This window comes from Channa argus, chromosome 5 (assembly GCF_033026475.1).
Source record: "Channa argus isolate prfri chromosome 5, Channa argus male v1.0, whole genome shotgun sequence".
In the NCBI taxonomy this organism is placed as follows: domain Eukaryota; kingdom Metazoa; phylum Chordata; class Actinopteri; order Anabantiformes; family Channidae; genus Channa; species Channa argus.
The window spans coordinates 15,876,806-15,896,704 of NC_090201.1; the positions used below are offsets into that span (position 1 = coordinate 15,876,806).

The following is a 19,899-nucleotide window of genomic DNA, read 5'->3' on the forward strand; positions in this document are numbered from 1 at the left end:
TAAAAAGTGTTCCTTACAGAGCATAGAAAAATCTAATGATTAAATAAACAACAACAAATGTAATGATTGAAAAATGTATAAAAGCTTACGAATAAAAAACACAACAAACAGAAATAAACAAATACAATGCAGTCATAGTTACATATGAAATGAGCTTACGTGACACTAAAAGGACAGAAAACAAGAGGAGGTTTAAAGTGTTAATGTAAAAATGTCTGTACTAGTGTGTTTAGTGGTGACTCTGAGTAACTCTGGAAAAGTGGCTCACAATAGCATTGGTTCACAATGAAGAAGCAGCGGTGGCATTTAAACAAACCTGAAAGAATTCACTGTTGGTAAATACTGAAAATAACAAAATGTCATAAAGAACGTGCTCCCAAAAACGTATTTCTCCCATCAGACATACATTTTTATTATAAACTGTCATAAAATCACTGACACAAGCCTTAAGATTTCAAGTAGCACAGGAGACACATGTACTCACAAACTACTAATCTTGAATAACACCAAAACAGGAATCTGTCATTCTGATTATTTTACAGTTTGCCCGTATTTAGTTAGCTACTACCTACAACTATAAACTGAGGTGTAAAGAGATCATTTAGACAAATACAATTCAAATGTACCTATTTGTTTTGGAAAGCATTGTTTTCCTCAGACGAGTCAATGGTTGTGCACTAAAATTGTTTACTCTTGAATACACGCATCATTATTGTTGACATCTTGTATTTTTTCTATAAAAACACATCAGGCAATATAAACAGTTTTACTGTCAGTCTGGTATTGTAGTTGATGAAAAATAGTGTCTATGGGAAGGATAACATAATTTTAAAGGGCTGATTTCATTGTCAGCCCGTGACATATAAAAAAACCACCAATCTACAAGAAATGCAAAATCTCCATTCAACGGGGAAATACGTGCAGTATTGCTTCTGTCAAGATTCACTCATAATTATAATTCTATCTTCCCACTGGATAAGGGATCACGATATCACCTTGTTTGACAGGACAGACATACAATTATAAATTCGGGGAGTGCAGGGAAATGTAAACCACAGTTAAACTTCAAAATCCATTTTCTTTCAATCTTTCGCAGTCTTTCATATATTTATCAACTGATGTGATCAGCTACATCATTTTACATCCATGTAATTGTTTCTGCGTTAGTACCATGAAAGGTTTTTTTGGTTTATTTTTCAGATGTGTTAATGTCAGTGGACAATGATGCACTTTCATTAAATATCTGGATAGATTTCAGAAAATAACATTGAATGAAAACCTTAGCTGTGTTAAATATTTCTTGTATGTATGTGTGCGTGAATATATTATGTATGCTTGCAAAGTTAAACAGCTTGTTGTTAAATGTTTTTAAGTACTGGTGGCATTTAAACATTTTGTACGGTTGAAATAGGCACATGTGCTTTTTTTCTATTAAGATAAATTGTATGTAACAATATTCAGCCCCCACCATCAACTTCAAAATTATTTACATGCCTCTCAACAACTTAACGGGTAATTGGACAGTAAAAAATACATATATCTAAACAAAAAACATGTAAGGTACATTTGTTTACGTCTTCTTTATATACTATATATATTTATATTTTATTTTTTGCACTTTAAAAACATTAAATAAATCCAAGGCATGCATTCATGTTAAGATGTTCTTTTTCAAGGTATAGGTAGTTTTGTCAACTATTGTTTGATATACATATGAGATAAAATGTCCATAGAAGTTTTAGACATGTTTAGCTGTAATCATGATCTAACCAGGTAAACCTCATTTTTGTCTTGTCTTAGAAAACCAAAAATGTTGTATTATTCGATGGATTGAAAAATATGTTAGTCAAGACCAAGAAGGAGCCTTTTTGTCGAGCTCAGCGATAGCATGTTTTACAAAAATAATTAACGTGTCTAAAGCTCAGACAGCTTAGCTGACTTAGCTACTGACCCTTCAGCGTGGCTCTAGTCCCATCTGCAGACAATGCACTAATGTAGTAATGTGTAGGTTGAGATATACACCAATTGGCTACAACATTGATACCGCTTGGTAATTTTGATATAAAAATACGATATGGTTTTTATTAAAATATTCTGAACTTATAAATGCTCCACTTTTACCAACACTTATCTTTGACATTTTTGGATGATTTCCATCTTCCAAAAATGCTACAAATTACAATGGAAGATTTTTTTCTCAAGCTTAAGAGTTTTGCTGAATAATCCTAAGGAAAGAATCATGAAAGAGCTTTTACTTGAATTGCTATTAATATTATTTAAATAAACATCACCTCCTTGTCTTCCTAACTGTGATGTATCTATTTAAATAATCAGATGAAATCTTACCATTTATTCACACAAAACTGCTGGATTGTCTCATTCGTAATTAATATTTAAAGAATGGAACATAATCTAATAGGATTGACAACATACAATTAGATTTTAATATAAAATCCTATGATTATTTTACACACACACACACACACGCACACACACTTTTTCATGAATAAAACATTACAAAGAAACTGGTTGTCCATGATGGTTTTACTGTTCGAAGTGTGTTGTGCCTAAACCTGACAGTTTAAACATAATTCATATACCACATAAAAAATCTTTTGGAAAGACATTTTCCTCTAAAATACACACTAGTCACTGATCCTCAATGTAAAAAAAAATCATTTTACAGCATTTATGTGTTTTACAAAAAACAAATGAATGTGTAAAAATGTGTATTCTCTATAAAAACTAAAATTAATTAAAGTGAAAACTGCCCTTAAAATATATATACAGTAATTCTGTTAAAAATATACTCTTCTGTCACTGCATTTGTGCTTCCAACATCACAGTCACACTTGTTCTCATTGCCATTAAAAGCAAATCTAGCACCAAATACAAACTCAATAGCTTCCTGCCTGTGTTTACAGTAGCAGTACTGTGTACACATTGGAAACACTTTAGTGTTGGCACAGCCTGTTGGTTCAGTCGGCTAAAGTGCATATAGTATCCAGGGTCTGAATCTGAATCTGAATATTAATAACCTCCCGTCTTTTATGTATGTTTTTTATTATGATTTACACAGTCAAATGAATTAATGTCATTCATAATGACATTTAAGTTTCTAGTTTCCAATCTGGATGCCTTGTTTGGCAAGTGTTACTTTACTGCAGATACTTGTTAAACCTAGTTAAAAAACATTTTTACTATAAATATAAATTTATTTATTTTTTTAGATGACTAACAGTAACATACAAAATGTCAGGCGGACCTTGGATTGGGAAGATTCAAGTTTAAACAATCTGTGCAATTGATCAGTTAGTTGTTTCATAGAATACTGATGAACTATTAAAGGCATTTAACAAGAGTGTTTGTTGGACAAAAACAAACATTTGAGAAACTGGGGTATGCATTTGTCACCATTTTCTAACATTATTCTAAATGGAATAAGTAATGCAAAAATATCAACAGATCAGCGGTGTCACATGAAGAAATTGCTTTGTTAAAGGAGTAAAAAAACAAAAGATTGAGGACTATTTTAAAATGAAATTTGTCTGAAAGTATTGAGTCTCGAAGCTGCTTTAGTTTGTCTGTTCACACTAGGACGCCATGTTGATAGGAGATGAGGTCATATCGAACAGCTCCAGAGCTTTCTTCTCTGATATAGTCAAAGGAAGGTCTTCAGCTGGTTTACATAAGGCGGAGAACCTCTGACAAATGAAAATGTGGGTTAATTTCAAAACTAAACAAAAACAAACATAGTTTTGGAGACCAATTTTCCATACAAGCAGCTTACCTGTCGCAGTGTTCCAGGAGTGACACTAAGATTGTACAGCATCCAGATGGGAACCATGAGAGTTGAGGACAGAGTGAACCACCAGCCGAGAGCATAACCCCACCACGGATATTCAATCTTGTTGTTGAACTTCAGGGGAGTGTATTTCACCAAAGAGAAAATGAATGTCCCCTGAAAATCGTCATGGAACAAGATATTTAAAGCTCAGAACCTGCTTAAAAAATGTCAACAATAACTCAACCCCAGGTACAAAGCAGTAAAAATTAAGCCATCTGTTGAGCTATTGAAGGATAATTCAACCTGTTATTACAGTAGGAGGAAAAACCTCTAACCCTTGTGAGAAATGTTGTTTGTTTATGTCCTTAATGTAATCTGTTATTGTTGCCACGTCCAGCAGCTTAGAACCTGCCATTGTACAACCCCAAATCCCAAAAAGTTGGGAAGATGTGAAAACATAAATAAAAAACAGAATACAATGATTTGCAAATCTCATCAACCCATATTTTATTCACAATAAAATATAAATATAAACAACACATCAGATGTGGAAATTGAGAAACTGAGAAACTGCAACCATCACAACTGCACAGCTTCCCAGGAGAAGAGTTCGGGTACTGAACTGGCCTGCCTACAGCCCAGACCTTTTACTAATACAAAACATTTAGCGCATCATAAAACAAACAAATCCAGCAACAAAGGCCCAGGACCGCTGAGCAGCTAAAATCCTGCATCAGACAACAATGGGACATCATTCCTCTCCTAAACCTCTCGAAACTGGTCTCCTCATTTCCCAGACATTTACAGACAGTTGTTAAGGAAGAGGGGATGCTAGACAATAGTAATATTGCATATTGAAGTGTGTTGCTGCCATCAAATTCAAAATGAGCTAATATTTTCCATGGAATGTTAAAATGTCTCACTTTCAAAATCTGATATGTTGTTTTTTATGTTCTATTGTTAAAAAAAAATACAGTTGATAAGATTTGTAAATCATTGCATTCTGTTTTTCTTTATGTTTTACACATCTCCCCAACTTTTTTGGAATTGGGGTTGTAAAATGTGCAAAGGCCACAAAAGCACATCGTTTGCTGGTACCACTTGTCATCTATGTCTTTATCACTCCACCACCATCGGTCACATATGCTCTCTGAGACAGTTGCATTTGAGAAAAACCACTCATGTAGGCACCAGATGGCCCTGTTACCTTCCCTTTCCCTGGGCCATCAAGATGTAAGCACGTCTGAGCTACTTTGTTTTCTCTTAGTCACTTGTTAGATCACTGGTTGTACTCAGTGTGCTTGTGTGTTCCTGTTCTCCCTTGGGTTTGGTTACCTTAATCATTAGTCAGCCCGTTTACCTATCTCTTATAATAACTGGCTCATTACATCCTTCTCTCTCTCTGTTTGCCCACATTTGGATTAGATTACAAATAGTGACACACAATGAATATCCCAGTATTCTTATTCTTGTTATTTTTAATCAGCTAGAATTATTAAAAATACGAGCATAAAAACTGCATATGTGCTATGCTGGTACTCACCATGCATATTACTGGAGTGACATATTTCAAACAGTATTTAATCGCGGATAAAGGCTGATATCCAATCATGTCCTCTATGTTTTCATAAAATCGATTTGCACCTGTGAGTAGACAAAAACATGAGGAAATTCAGAATCACTGTGCTAAGCCCATGGACAGTGCACTCCTTACAGGCAATTTTACATCAGGACAGGATTTACATTTAAAATATCTGCAATGTATTTATGTTTATGTTTATGTTTGTATTTATGTTGTTTGCGACAGCCAAGATAATAAAGATATCTTCTAAATATTCCATGATACACATATCTTTAATTGGAATTATTGCATGTTAAGAGTTATATTAAAGATGAGGGGGGCCTGGTGACTTAGTGGTAGAGCATTGGGTTGGGATGCAGAAAGCTGCAGGTTCCAGTCCCACCCCACAAGGTGTGACCCCACCCAGCCACCATAGGCTAACTTGGTTCCAGTCCCGAGCCCGGATAAAACTCATGTCAGATGAACATCCAGAACACATTCCGCTGCGTTATATTAAAGATATTTGTTAATTTATTTTTTAATACTAATGTTGTAGTTGGAGAAACCTGGAATATCTCAAAATAATTTCCGATTCAAATCAACAAATTGTTCTTACTAGTTAAAATATAACTACAGATACCTTTAATTGGAATTCTGCTCATCAAAATTTATTTGAACATGTTTTAAATAATAAGTCTGACTTGTCATAAATATCTTGCACATATCTGTAATGTGAATTCTTTCAGTCTAATGAAAGCTAATACAACACATAAAACAAGAGCCATAGAGCTCTTGTTTATCAGCTTACCGTAAACCCATCCAATACAGACAGACTGCAGAATGGCAAAGAGAAGTAGAGTCATCCCACTACAGGCATAGTAATCAAACAGCTGAAAGATGTAGAGTCCACCCTGAGTGAGATAGGAGCTCAGTTAGAGTTGCTGTTTTGCTCAAATGGTCTTTTTACTTTAAAAATTATTATTGTGAACAAAGTTACAATTAAAGTTGAACTTACATCTGTGACCATAACGAGGCCAACGAAGAAACAGAAAACACTGATACCAAGCAGGAGAATTTTACGTCGATGTCCAACGTGGAAGAAGAAAGGATTCATGTCAGAAATTGCTGTTGCAAGTGCTTCCAGACCTACAAACTGAAACACAAACCCCTTAACTTCACAGCAAAACATGCTTCACACTTTAAAGACTGATTACAATGCTGATTACATAGTGATTTGGAAATTGAGCAGTAAATAAGTAAATAACAAACAAACTAAAATCTATGGGTCCCCTGATTGGGAAACCTCAGTTTTGTTTTAATAAATGCATGTATTTTTTAAAAAGATCAGCATTTGAGTAATATCATCAACTCTTTTAAACGACTTGATTAAAACTTAAACCAGCTCTTTGGTTTTGTTGCCTACCTCACTGTCCAGTCCCAGAAGGATAATCATGACAAAAAAAAAAATTGCCCAGAGCTGAGGAAAAGGCATCATTGCGACTGCTCGAGGATACGCAATAAATGCCAAACCAGGGCCTGCAATCAAAATAAGGTGAAAAGAAATAAACACTTTCCTTATATTAGGGGAAAATATCTCACTCTTGTGATGTGTTAGTGTGTTTTGGATGCAATACAAATTGATATAATTATTATTTCTATCCCTCTATCCATCTTTTAGCCTAACCTGCATGTTTTTCGACCTAAGGAAAATCGCAAATGCTCCATATAGAGAGTGAAGTATTTCTTTGCATATTCTTACCTGACTCTGCCACTTTTGATATGTCTGTGTTCTGCTCATATGCCATGAATCCAAGTACAGAGAAGATGGCAAAGCCAGCAACGAAACTTGTCCCACTGTTCAGTAAGCACAGGTACACACAGTCCCTAAAAAGAAAACACAAAGAAAAGTTTGTATAATAAATTATTTTGTAATATATTCAACAAATAGTTACTATACTTATAATTAATGTTCTGAAACTCTGTTTTAGCATCATTGCTTACTTCAGGTGGTGTGTTTAATGGCACTTTTTTCAGACTTCACTTTTTAGACTTTTTAATTTTCTACTTAAAGTTAGCTGTAAACCATGTACTTACTTACTTTTACCAAAGAAGAGATGTCAGTGTGAAACTTCTATGCTCACAGAAGTTAGTTTTTATTTGTGTATTTGTACCTTTACTTATATAAATTCTTTTAGTACTTGATACACTACACTCACAAAAGTAAGACAATTCAAAATCACTTTTTACCCCTGAGCCATTGCTTAACTTTGTTTTGTCTTACTGTAAAAGACAGATGTTTTCAAGTAGTAAGCACAGGTACTTCAGGTACTTTAGGTCAGGTGGCACCTGATGAGCATTGTTTTCGTGTGTGTTGTGTGTAAAAACTCTTTATCAGATTTACCTGTAACAATTGTTGTTGTATTTATTATAACTCCCAAGTGCAGTTAGACACCCAATGCAAATAGCATAGGAGTAAAATATTTGCGTGCCAGCATCCATCCATACCTGCAAGACAAATAAAGGACTTTGTTTAATCTACAATAAATTACCTATGAAAGAATATGGTGTTGCAATTCTGCAGTAACTTTAAACTGAACCACCTCATGAACGCTTGCAAATGTTTGACACTGTTGCTCATTATGTAACTTTAGCAAAACAATGATCTGCAAAAAGTCATAGTCATGGTGAAACTCAGGACACCAATTACACCCATATACATGTACTACTCTCCTGGTTTTATCATGTAGTTTTTATTAAATGTACTTCTGCAGTATGAAGTATTCTGACATTGAAACTCAAGTTTTCATCATTACATCAAATGGAAATTCACAGCATTTTGTTGGTCCAACTGAATCACACAGCTCTTAAACATACCTGGGGATCAGCGAGGCGGGATGGATCAGGGTAGAGGTAGAACTTAATACCATCCAAGGCCCCTGGTAATGTCAGTCCACGAACAAGCAACACCACTAGCATCACATATGGAAATGTAGCTGTAAAGTAAACCACCTGTAAAAGAATTAGAATTGAGATTATGGTGTGCAGCTGTGGTACCAGGAAGGATTTTATGTTGTCCCAGTCCATGCACGCTCCAAAGTTCACACTCAAACCTGCTTGTATTTACTTAATAGGCTGAGTATAAGGTGCAGTATTCGAGCATGAATTAAACCTATACAGTACTAATAATCCTCAGTAACACTTTATTTTGTGGAGTCTGTGAAAATAGTATCACAGCACACTACACAAAATACTAAAAGCGCAGTTTAAATATTAAGGTACTGTCTTTTTGGTGGAAAGTAACCAGGTACATTTATTTAAGTGCTATACTGTTAAGTATATTTTTGAGTTATTAAAAATTTGCTATTTCATACTTTAACTTCAATATATTAATTTCATAAATAAACCTGTAAACCTACTCCTGTCAAATGAGACATTCTACATAAAGAGTACTTTTACTTTTTGTAGTTGAAGGAGTTTTAGAGCTAATATTTTGTATTTACTGAACAAAAAACTTATTTTACACAGTACAGCTGATTCTAACCAAATACAGTATTTGGTCACCGGGGTCGTGTGGGTTGTGAGCACAAAACCTGATGTTGAAATTATAACACTAATCCTCACCTGACACTGACAGCAGTTTTTATTGTGAAACATTATGTTTAAGGTAGTGTTATTCTACTAAACATTTATTTTGATACTTGTGTGCAAGCATGTTCTCCGTCTGTGATTACATAGTGGTGATAGAACCAGAGTTTTTAGGAGTACAATCAAATGTCGTCAGCCCAAAAGGTTTGTATTTCATTTCTATGTATTATACTTTAACAGCTGCTTGGTACTTGGTGTACAAGTCATTGCCCCTGTACCTTTCCAGTGGACTTCACTCCTTTCCAGACACAAAAGTAACAGATGACCCACGACAACAAAAGACAAAGTACCAGTTCCCATCGCAAACCTCCTAACTCATGGACACTTCCTGTGATATTCAAAATTCTTTTCCTGCAAAAACATTTACAGGTAAAACATTTAGATGATATAACTTTTGATTGTTGTCTTTGATTTGGGTTTTGTTTGGTTTTCATACTCACTCCCAAAACTCTCTAACTGGTGATGTTGCATTTTCTGCTACAGTCCAGTTTGAAAAGTTAGCTCCTGGATCAAACTCCACACATGTCTCTGTGGCAAAAAAGCATGGGAACTTTTAAACAACAAACTCACCGACATATAGAAATGTTTTCACATTAAATATATCTATTGTTCTCCAAGTCTGCCGCCCTTTCATTTTCGTTCTGGGCTAGAACCTTTTGTTTTTTTTTTTAAGGAATCTTTATTTTTTTACACAGCCCATATTATTACAATAACACTAATAATCTTTATAATTGCATTTAAAAGAAATATTTAGTGATAATAATAATTTTGTTAGACTGTAAATCCTCTGCTAGAAATTAATTGAGTCTTAATTGCTTTTTCCTACTAAAATAAGGTTTCTATTTCTTCACCTGCATTTAAGAAATGAATTTATGATAAATAAGTTTGGCCCAAGCAGTACACAGACACTACAAATTGCCCTGAATTGAAGTAAACTAACTCTGAAATGAATTTGGATTTTTAATAGAAAGTATTATCAGTTGAAGATGTTTGGTTGTGAAAACTTTTATACTGTACATCTTGAAACAAAACTCAATAGGAACTCTTAATATGTTATGTAACATGAACCCATGTCTGACAGAGCACACATGGCAGATCACAATATGTTTTCCAACAGCTGGACTTTAAACTTCAGGCCTAAAACTAGCTTATACAACAAACTCAACCTGATTAGTATCTAAAGCAGCCAATGTAATGACTCACTTATAGTGACTTATTTAGCCAATAACATAATGATTGCCCTAAAGGTTGTTTGTTGAGTCACAAACTGGAGCATACCTGTGTTCCAGCTGTTTCTGCAACTCGCCCAAGGAAGCTCAGAGTTAAAAGAGGAAAAGAGATATTGGAAAGCCCAGGCCAATATGATGATGTAATAGATACTGGAGTATAAAACAACCACCTGACTGCCGTAACCCAAACCTGAAAAACAAAACAAGAGTTTTCAAATTCAGATTTAGAACAAATAAAACAATGTGAGTGACACACAAAAAGATAAAATTATAAAATTCTATCAATGGGATAAATGTGATTTCGATAAAAGAGCTCACTTTTAAATTAAATTATTGAAATCTATTTGAAAACCTAATAAAATAAATATCTTAATTAATACTAGCACTATTAAATAATAATAAAAATTGCAACGATATAATTTATTAAAAACGAAAAAAGAAAAATACTAGAGTAAACGTTGCCTGATTTAGTCAAATCTAGTTGTTTTTCACAAAGTGGAAGCGTGATATTTTGGACCTTAAGAACACAACATAACAGGATGTTTTGTAACATGAAAGTTTGTTTAATACCGTAACATAAATTATATTATACCCTTATATAGTCATTATTAAATAATACTACATACAATGCACTGTTGGCTTCATGTATACACAAGAAAGACAAAATTCTGTTTTTGTAACCCATTCAGTCATATTTTACTGAATCATAGCAGGCACACTTTACAAAAACTGCAATTCATATCAAACATGAAATCCCTTTAATTGTAAATGTAATGGTTCAGACCTGGTTTGTTGGAAGTGTGCAGAGATAGCATGAAACTGGATGAACAACATTACATTTAATAATTTCTCTTATTGTGAATTTGAACGATCTTACTTCTGAATCTTTACCTGCAAACAGGGGACAGATTTTCTTCCAGCAGGTAATGCTACCTTGTTTGGTGTACTGACCAAGAGAGGTTTCCAGCAGAAATAGGGGAATTCCACAGGTAAAAAGGAAGAGTACATAAGGAATGAAGAACACTCCTAGTGAAAATGGAAAGGTACACCAGCAATCAATAAAAATCTCGTTGAACATTAAACACCAGTCTCAGGATGTTCCCTGATGTAAGGTTTAACTTGTAGCATTTCTGTATTTGCAGTGTTTCTATATGACACAGTATGTTCTGACAAAGGTTGAATGAGTGTTTGTCTATTTGCAGCTACTTTTAATATTGTCTGTTGCCAAAGAGATGAAGAAGGTGTTTTGGTATTTTCCAAGGGTTTTCTAAACTACATTCCACTGAGCTATCTTACTACTGCAAATCAACATCACAGCTGGGTCTGATGCACACAAGTGCCTTGTGAATGTGAAAATATTGCATTGATCAGAGAAAGAAAGGCATGACTATTGTCATAACATATATTTCATAAGTACAACAACAAAAAAAATAATCAATAGGTTATGTGTTTTAGTTTGGTAATTAGAATTTAATGTTGCCATAAAATGCCAACACGGTTTAAACATCTACACTTAAGCAGCACCAAGCGCTTTCTTTAAATTAACAAAGCTCACCTCCTCCGTTTTTATAGCACAGGTAAGGAAACCGCCACACATTTCCCAGGCCTATGATTTGTCCTGCAACAGCCAGTAGGAACTCTCTTTTGTTAGACCACTGTCCTCTGGTCAGGGTGCTGTGTGTAGGAGGAGCCATGTCCATATCCACCCTGAGCTTGACCTCTGGACCACCGTGCTTGTCCATTACACTGTAACTACAGAATCATTGACAGAAATAAACATTTTCAGCAAAAAAAAAAAAAAAAATTCAATATGATATAATATAAGAGGCTCATATTGTCCAAAATCCTTCAGCGTCCAAATTACTACTGTTCACAGTTGGGTTATTCATACTTTTACATTGGAGTGTTTGTGTAGTAAGAAAACTCATCAATGTTATTTTTAGATTTTATTTTGCAGTACAAAATATTTACTAAGGAGTTTATCCATTGTACTTTCATATCACTTTTCTTGAGTCCCATCATACAACATAAAAAAACAAAAACAATAACAACAATAACAAACAATGATAGGCTTTAATCACAGTATATTAATGGTTATATTTCTAGTCATAATCTGCACAATGCCAACAGTCTTACTGCACTGGTTCAATAGAGGGTCAGTGCTGCTTGGCATGAGGCGTAAAGCTTTCATCAATGTTCGTTTTGTGTTGCTGCCCTGGATTTGAAGTGGGAGTAAAGAAAATAGAGTGGAAATTCTGTGTGCTACTGCATTTCTACATTCCTTTAAAAAAACACAACAAATCCTGAGATTTCTTAGAGATCATTTATGGTGCCAACCGAAAAGAAAATCTTAGCAGTAGATGAGAATTATTGTCAAACATTTGCTTTGTTAGTTACAAACTATATAAAATTCACATTTTTCTTATTATAGAACTACTAGTTTTGTTAACATTGTGACTGATCTGTGTAAGTAATTCCTTCCATAGTGTTAGCTTCAAACCACAAAAAAGGTGGAACCACTGCTCTAAACTTGGCTCAAGTTCAAGATGTGAACGAGCCACAGAATACAGACTAGCCCTTATGTTTATCACCTTATGTTAATTTCTAATAAATGGTGTCTTTGTTTTCCTGCAAGACAGAACTACTACAGAAGGTTGAATGAGAGTGGGTCTCTTTCATAAATGTTTTAGACTATACTGTATTTTATTTCATGCAAAAATAGCATATTGTACAATTTAACAAACTAATTTAAATGTTTTAAAGTGTTTTTAGAAAACTGTAGGTTGTGTTGTTTTTAAAAATAAGCCGTCAGTTAAGCTGTGTGAGAACATCAATAGTCTGTTTGAATAATTAATAAGGCATAAACCTAATACTCTAAGTTTAACTTAAATATAAGCAAGTCAAAGCCACAGAAAAGCAGATCATTTAATTTTAAACAAATAATTTAATGTGACTTGTAGTACCTCTGAAATAAAGACCAGCTGTTTTTGTGACAATTGTATGAAGTTATCATAGGCATTGGATAGTAGGTGAAGGTGACAGATTGTGGCTCCAAACATGGCAACCTCAAACCATATAGGGTTTCACTATCTCAAGGACTCCACAGTAAGAGAGACACTACAGAAACCAAAAAAATTATCTGTAACCAAAAATATTTTTACACTTATTGCTCAGCTATCTGTTGAGTTAATTCATTAGCTGGGCCATTAACAGCAACATCCATCCATTGTGTTTACCACTTATCTTGCTCAGTGGGTGAGAGGCAGGGTACACCCTGAATAGGTCGCCAGTCTATCTCAGAGCTCACATGGAGACATACAGAGTGTGTGAATGTGGGTGAATAGGTGTAAATGTGAGAGTGAATGGTTAAACAACTATTCAATCTCACATTCACACCTATGCAGTGATCCCACCAGAAAGGTTTCACAGGGGTGGCAAGACGGGGCCAACGAAAATCTTGTGTTGGCACAGCAGTTTGGTCTTCCTTGTGGTAACTCAGATTAAGTTCAGCCCGTGGCTGTTTTTTGCACGACCCTTGACTCTTTTTTTGGAGGGGAAATTAAAGCAAAAATGTGTAAGGCGACTGATTAAATGATTAAAGTTTACTAAATGTGGCTTCCTTTCAATTTAATTAAACTTATAGCTGCAATGTTTCTTTTTCCGCTTCGACTGCACGCCATCCGGCACATTATCGCCCCCACAGGTGGAGATTGGGCTGTTTCCCATTGAGCTGGCACCTCAATTGGTTGAAATTGGTGGGCAGCAGGGGTGTATACTTATTTATTCATGATTTATTTATTTTTTGGTTTTGTATTTATTTACTGATTGAAGATGACTGTATGCTTTGTATGTACTAATTATGAACTATGATTTATTAAAGGGGGAAGTTTTCTGGGGGTGGGGCAGTGGGGTGGCCAGCATGGGCAATTAATGAATCTAAATGAAACCGGAGTGCTGAGGAGAGAGCCACGTGAGAACGGGGAGAACATATGAATGTAACATAGAAAGGCAACAGCTGGCAGGTGGATTTGAACCCTAGACCTTCTAGCTGTAAGGGGACACTTCAACACCATGCTGCACCAACAAGTGTCAATAAAAAAAATTATGTTGGCCCAGACAGCAAACGACAGCAAGTGATGTCTGTAAAATACAATTACGCTTATAAACCAATAATTGGTTATACTCCTTTCTTTCTCTGATCAATGCAACCAGACAAATGACTGGACATCTTTGACTGAATAATGTCAAAAAGAACAAGGCAGTGAAAATTATGATACTGGTGTTTGTGTTGTGTAAGACCTTACACTGGTCAACTACAATATTAAAACCTTCTGGTGGTTTTTAATACTAATATGAATATTATTCATATTGATATTTCCATAGCCAGTATTTTTACATTTACCTAATACATTGTTTTATTAGTGGAATACTTTTACTTTTGAACTTTATGTAAAACATATATAATCTGCATAGTACTCCAGTGAATATGAAGTTAGAGTGGCCTTGCTGACCCTTTTCCTCAATGATATTATTAAGACTACTCGTATTAATGTTGTGGTCAATCTGTGTATTTTCCAATGGAACAAATGTGCTTCCAAAATTGTTTACTAATACATGTAATGAAAATGTTTTGCAAGTATGTTGTCATAAACCACAGTACAAAAGTTAAAACCTTTACCTGAATGTAGCATTACTCTTAAACCTACAATATCTAAATGTTGGGAAATAGGATTATTTTGTTTGGCGGTGGCTGTTGGAACAAACAAGCTAATATAGTAAATGACTTGTGAGGTAGGCTAAATGTACAACATGTACTCCCCCAGACTCTCTGTACTACTTAGCTAAATTATATTTAAAGTAACTGCCTTGGCAAGTGGGTAAATATATGAACAGGAGGCAAAACTCAAGAAGGCCAGGTGCTAAGAACAACTTACTGATGGAATTTAAAAATATCTCTGTTGATATTTTTGCAGTTCATGTGACCGAACATTAAGAAACTTGGCAGTGGAAGCAATAGTTGTTGGTCACTTCTGCTGAGTATGTTCCTTTTTTTAATCCCTGTGTACCACTGGCAGGCTCAATGGTAAACACTTTTATGTTTCTGTTTTGGTAATCTGATCATCCCAGATGGAGGAAACAGATACATATTTAGACACTTTATTTTACAGTTCATTAGTTCAAAATGCTGAATGCTGAAAAATGAGTATGCATAGGCTGTGTAAATTTATTTCTTTAAAAACTCAAAGCAACTTTTTGAAATGTGTTTTTATGTAGAGATTTGCACTAGAGAAACTGCTTTGTTTAAAACAACATTAGCTTTACACTAGCCATGACCACAGTGCAGCCTGAGATGTCACACTAAACAAGGGAAATAGCTGCTCTCCCTGCAGACAGTAACCTTTGGCCTACATAATACAACTAGAGGCGCCAACGAGAAAAGCCCAGCTCTTTGTGACCTGCTAGGACAGTGTTTGTTTCCTATTAAAGATATTAATCCACAGTAGTGCACACTAACAACTTACACAAACAACAAATAAACAGACCCTAAACAACCTTCTTGTGACCTTTAGGGAAGTTGATAAATTGATAAAAAGTACCTGACAAAGTTGGTCACACGCCACTAGTCTGTGGTTCTTTGTAATGCTTCCATCTAGCTCTGGGTAGAATTCATCTGGTGTCTGTTTTTAGGAAAGTCTAGATAATCCCAGTCTCTCAAAGACAAGCGGTTTCCCCAGCTCTGTTTATGACTGAGTCCATGTGTGGAGGTTTCAGAGAGCTGTGTTTGTGTGACAATGAGAGAGAGAGAAAGCGGTTAGAGGAACAGAGTGAGACAGGAGGAGGGGGGGGGTGTTGTGGGTTTTTGAATGAGCAACTCAAGGCGGAGACTGCTCAACCAGGCCTCATGCATGCACATTAGAGAGCCAGGGAAGAGATTTGAATATCAGCCATGCCAACTGCATGCGTAGCTGAGTCCAATGTAGGTCTTCAGTATATCTACATTTGTGGTGCAGCAGACTTTGGTGATCCTCAGACTTTTTTTTATTTAATGCCAAATTGAAGTTGACTTTTTTTGGTCATACCTCTCAGTAGTGTCCAGAAAAGCAATGACATGACATCACCATTAGGTTCTGATTAAGCAGTGCATTTTTTTGCTTTGCTCCAGTAACTCAGAAAAACCGAGTAACTGAACTAATTGAATAACTGAACATTTGCATTTTACAAGTACCGAGCTTTATGCTATTTATCTTAGCATAAAGACTGGAAGCGGGGGAAAAGCTAACCTGATATCTCCAAAGTTTATAAATACCAAATCTACCAGCATTCCTAAAGCTTACACAGTGACACCTTATCTTGTTTGAGTTATGTGTTTCAACTAAATATGACTTGATGAACAACAATTGCTTAATTTCTTCCTTTTTTTGAACTTCCATGTTTATGCAAGCAAAAAGGCACAGGTCAAATCCAAATTCAGGTCCAAACATTAAGTAACTGCACGTCCATACATACAGTATGCATGTACATCCAGGAAAAAAGAAACAAAGAAAGCAAAAACTCTTGTGGAAACGTCTTATATATACATTTTATAATATAAAGAGTAATTATTGACCCTGTTCAAAGTACACATTTATAAACATTAATTTCATAATCTTGGTCCACTGGAAAAATAAGTTTTGCAGTACAAAACACAATCTGAGGTGAATTGACATCTACTATGCGAAATTTTACCTTAAGTCTATAGCTAATACAATCCTGGGATACAGTCCTGTGATGAATCCTCTGTTAGGGTGAACATGCCCTGACAACACCAAACGTCAAAGCTATGTCAGCATTAACACATCACGTCAATTTTTCAATGTAGGACAGAGGTGGAGTTTGCACAGCCTTAGAAGCTGATATATACATAAGGTTCCATTATCCAAAGTGCAGCTCTAAGCAACACAGTTTTAAAGACACTTAATACTAGAATAGAAACATTTCTCACATCCACAAAATTGGTGCAAGGGTGGTCCCCGCTGTCAAAACTTATTGACTGAAATTTCAACTAAGAGTCATGAAAAAGATGAATTTTAATGTGAAAAGTCCGAAGAGAGCATCGGGTTATCTCGTTCAGAGGTAGGAGTTAAAGATTGACAGTGTCACTGCTTCATTTATGACCTCATTGTTTGAGTAATCAGCTGTGAGAAGTTGTTGTAAGTTATGACGACACAGTATCTTGTGGGTGTGGGGAGAATGTCACTGGTGAAGTTATGGTGTGACTCAATGATTCCGTGAAAAAGCCTTCAATCCTCCTCCGGTTAGATTTTTGTGCTTCTATGAAATGAAAATAACTAAACAATTTCCTGCTGAGCTGGCTGAAATCAAGAGCAGGTACATAGAGCAGCATGAGGGGAAGCCCCATGGTGTAAACCAAACAGACCGCATGGATGTGCCACGGGGACTGAAAAAGCTTCAGGCAGACGTCATGAGTCCAGGACACTTTGTCAATTGAATGACAGAATTAAAAGTTGAAAGTTAGCTCATGAGCTCACTTATCCAATCTGACAGCTAATGGTACATTGGTTGGCACTTATATAGCGCTTTTCTATCTATTGGCACTCAAAGCGCTTTACACTGCTTCTTCTTAATTACCCATTCACACTCACAATCGATGGGGGAGCTGCTATACAGCTGGCCAACACTATCCGGGAGCAGCTAAGTTGGGGTTCAGTGTCTTGCTCAAGGACACTTCGACATGTGACCAGAGCAGCCACGATCGAACCAACAGCTGCGAGATATGTGGAGGAGAATATTATGTTCTGATGTGTTCTTGTAATATGTTCTTGTTACAAGTTTGTTTGGTAAGCTTTTAGAACACACTGAACTTAAGTTGGGTCTGGTTTTATGATCTGGTTTTAAAGTAGTATTTTGTTGAGTACCTTGTCATGGTTGAGGGAATTTAGCAATTATAAGCTCATAATTAACATAGAGCTGAACATGCTGATGCTTGGGACAGAAAAGGGAAATCAATAGCAGTGTCCTGCATGTTTTGACCAATGTTTCTCATTCCATTTAGCTCAAATGTCATTTTGCGAAAGTTGTTAAAAGATCCTTTGCTATCTTTTTTCACAGGACGATAATATTTGAGTAGGTTAGCTGTTACAACAAGCATTTGCAGTTGCTGCATCTGTTGCACATAAAAACCACAAATATATTTGTAGTTTCAAGGTGTTTCAATATAATACAATACAACATCTAATGCTATATATGGTGTAGTATCAGAAATAATTTAAAATAAATCTGGCCAGATGTGGTAGTGGGAACATAAACTAGAACAAAAACGTGTTGGTTGAACTACGCAAATTCAGTACGAGAAAACCTGCAATTTTCGATCAAATTCTTTATTTAGATATTTTAAACAGTATTGAATTTGAATTTCCGTTGATAACATAAATGTGGAAATCTTGTCCAGATTTGTTCACCAAACTGAAAATATAACAATGAATTTTTACAGTAATTTATAAAAAATAAAAGACACATACCTAGAACTCCCAGTTTGACTAAGGTCGCTCTTACTCCGTGATGTGGTGTCGAACCCAAATGTCAGCTAACAAAGGTAGAGCTTATTTTACTGCCATATAGTTAATCTATGATAATACTTCATCAATTATTAACTGATGATATTTTAGCAAGAATTGTTATGTATTAAGAAAAGTAGCTATAAAATAGTACAGTAAAATGTACAATATTTTCCTCTAAATTGTTGTGGAAAAGCATAAATAAAATTGAGTCACTTGCTTTTTGTAAGCCAAAACAAATTTTTGTGGTTTGAACATTAAGACTGCAGGAAAGAGGGCTAACAAATTGAATGTGCACAACACCATTTGTCATGCTCTGGAGTGGTTTCACAACCTTTTTGATGTCATTTCGCTTCATGTACATACATATATGTGTGTGTGTGTGTGTGTGTGTGTGTGTGTCTGGCAGCAGCATTTGCAGCAAGTGTGTAGAACATAGTTCAAAGATGTTGGACAAATCATTATACTGCTTGTTAATAAATTATCTTTCAAGAAGACTACTCAAGCAGCAAACACAAAAAACTGATTTATAATTTTTTTAGATGAATTAAGTTATGCCTAGTTAACGTTTAGGATGACACTTTATCCTTATTTTGAATTCATTTCTTTTATCTATATATTTTAAAGGATCCAATCACACATTTCATACTGAGAGACTAGCAAGAAAAGATATTATACTGCACACATTTTATTTTTTTTATTTTAAAGGTAATTGAACTTTTGCTTACTTTTTCATCATTATAAAGAAGGATGATTTGTAGATTAGACTAACTATGATTACATAGAGAAAAAAAGAAATAAATGTTCTATAGTTTTTTAGTCTAGTTTTTCTTATGTGCTAAATGCTCCGTTACATCCACAGTATTTTACAGTCATCTTATGTCGCTTTTAATGGTCTGTTACACTTAACTTTAAATACAGTTTAAACACAGCTTAATATAGAAACTGCGTGGCATGCACTGCATCATTGTGTACCAATATTTATTAGTTTTATGAGCTGAAGACACACAGGCGTGACAGTGTAGCGGTGAAACAGAATGACCTACACACAAGAAACTGTTTGTTCAGATGGAAACACACTGGCAAGTGGCCTCTGTTGTTAATGTAAATAACCATACACTC

General features: G+C 35.1%; 1 protein-coding gene across 1 annotated transcript; it reads right to left on the bottom strand.

The window, feature by feature from the left end:
• Positions 1-2,525: 2,525 nt before the first annotated feature.
• Positions 2,526-16,025, bottom strand: slc6a22.1 (solute carrier family 6 member 22, tandem duplicate 1). Its single transcript, XM_067503150.1, has 15 exons — positions 15,820-16,025; positions 11,778-11,974; positions 11,114-11,248; positions 10,272-10,412; positions 9,434-9,521; positions 9,212-9,344; positions 8,223-8,357; positions 7,750-7,853; positions 7,108-7,232; positions 6,772-6,884; positions 6,364-6,501; positions 6,157-6,259; positions 5,331-5,431; positions 3,791-3,961; positions 2,526-3,704 (listed from the first exon to the last, which is right to left on the bottom strand). Exons 2-15 carry the CDS (start codon positions 11,962-11,964, stop codon positions 3,594-3,596), a joined length of 1,785 nt encoding a protein of 594 aa, XP_067359251.1. The 5' UTR covers positions 11,965-11,974; positions 15,820-16,025; the 3' UTR covers positions 2,526-3,593.
• Between the last annotated feature and the right edge of the window lie 3,874 nt (positions 16,026-19,899).

What these genes read in the sequence shown, in the direction of transcription:
- slc6a22.1 (XM_067503150.1), bottom strand. Translation starts at nt 11,964, where the DNA reads ATGGACAAGCACGGTGGTCCAGAGGTCAAGCTCAGGGTGGATATGGAC. An exon ending in TACAACAACAATTGTTACAG is followed by an intron (nt 7,233 to 7,749) that starts GTAAATCTGATA and finishes TTTTCTTTTTAG; the next exon opens with GGACTGTGTGTACCTGTGCT. An exon ending in GCCTCGTTATGGTCACAGAT is followed by an intron (nt 6,260 to 6,363) that starts GTAAGTTCAACT and finishes TATCTCACTCAG; the next exon opens with GGTGGACTCTACATCTTTCA.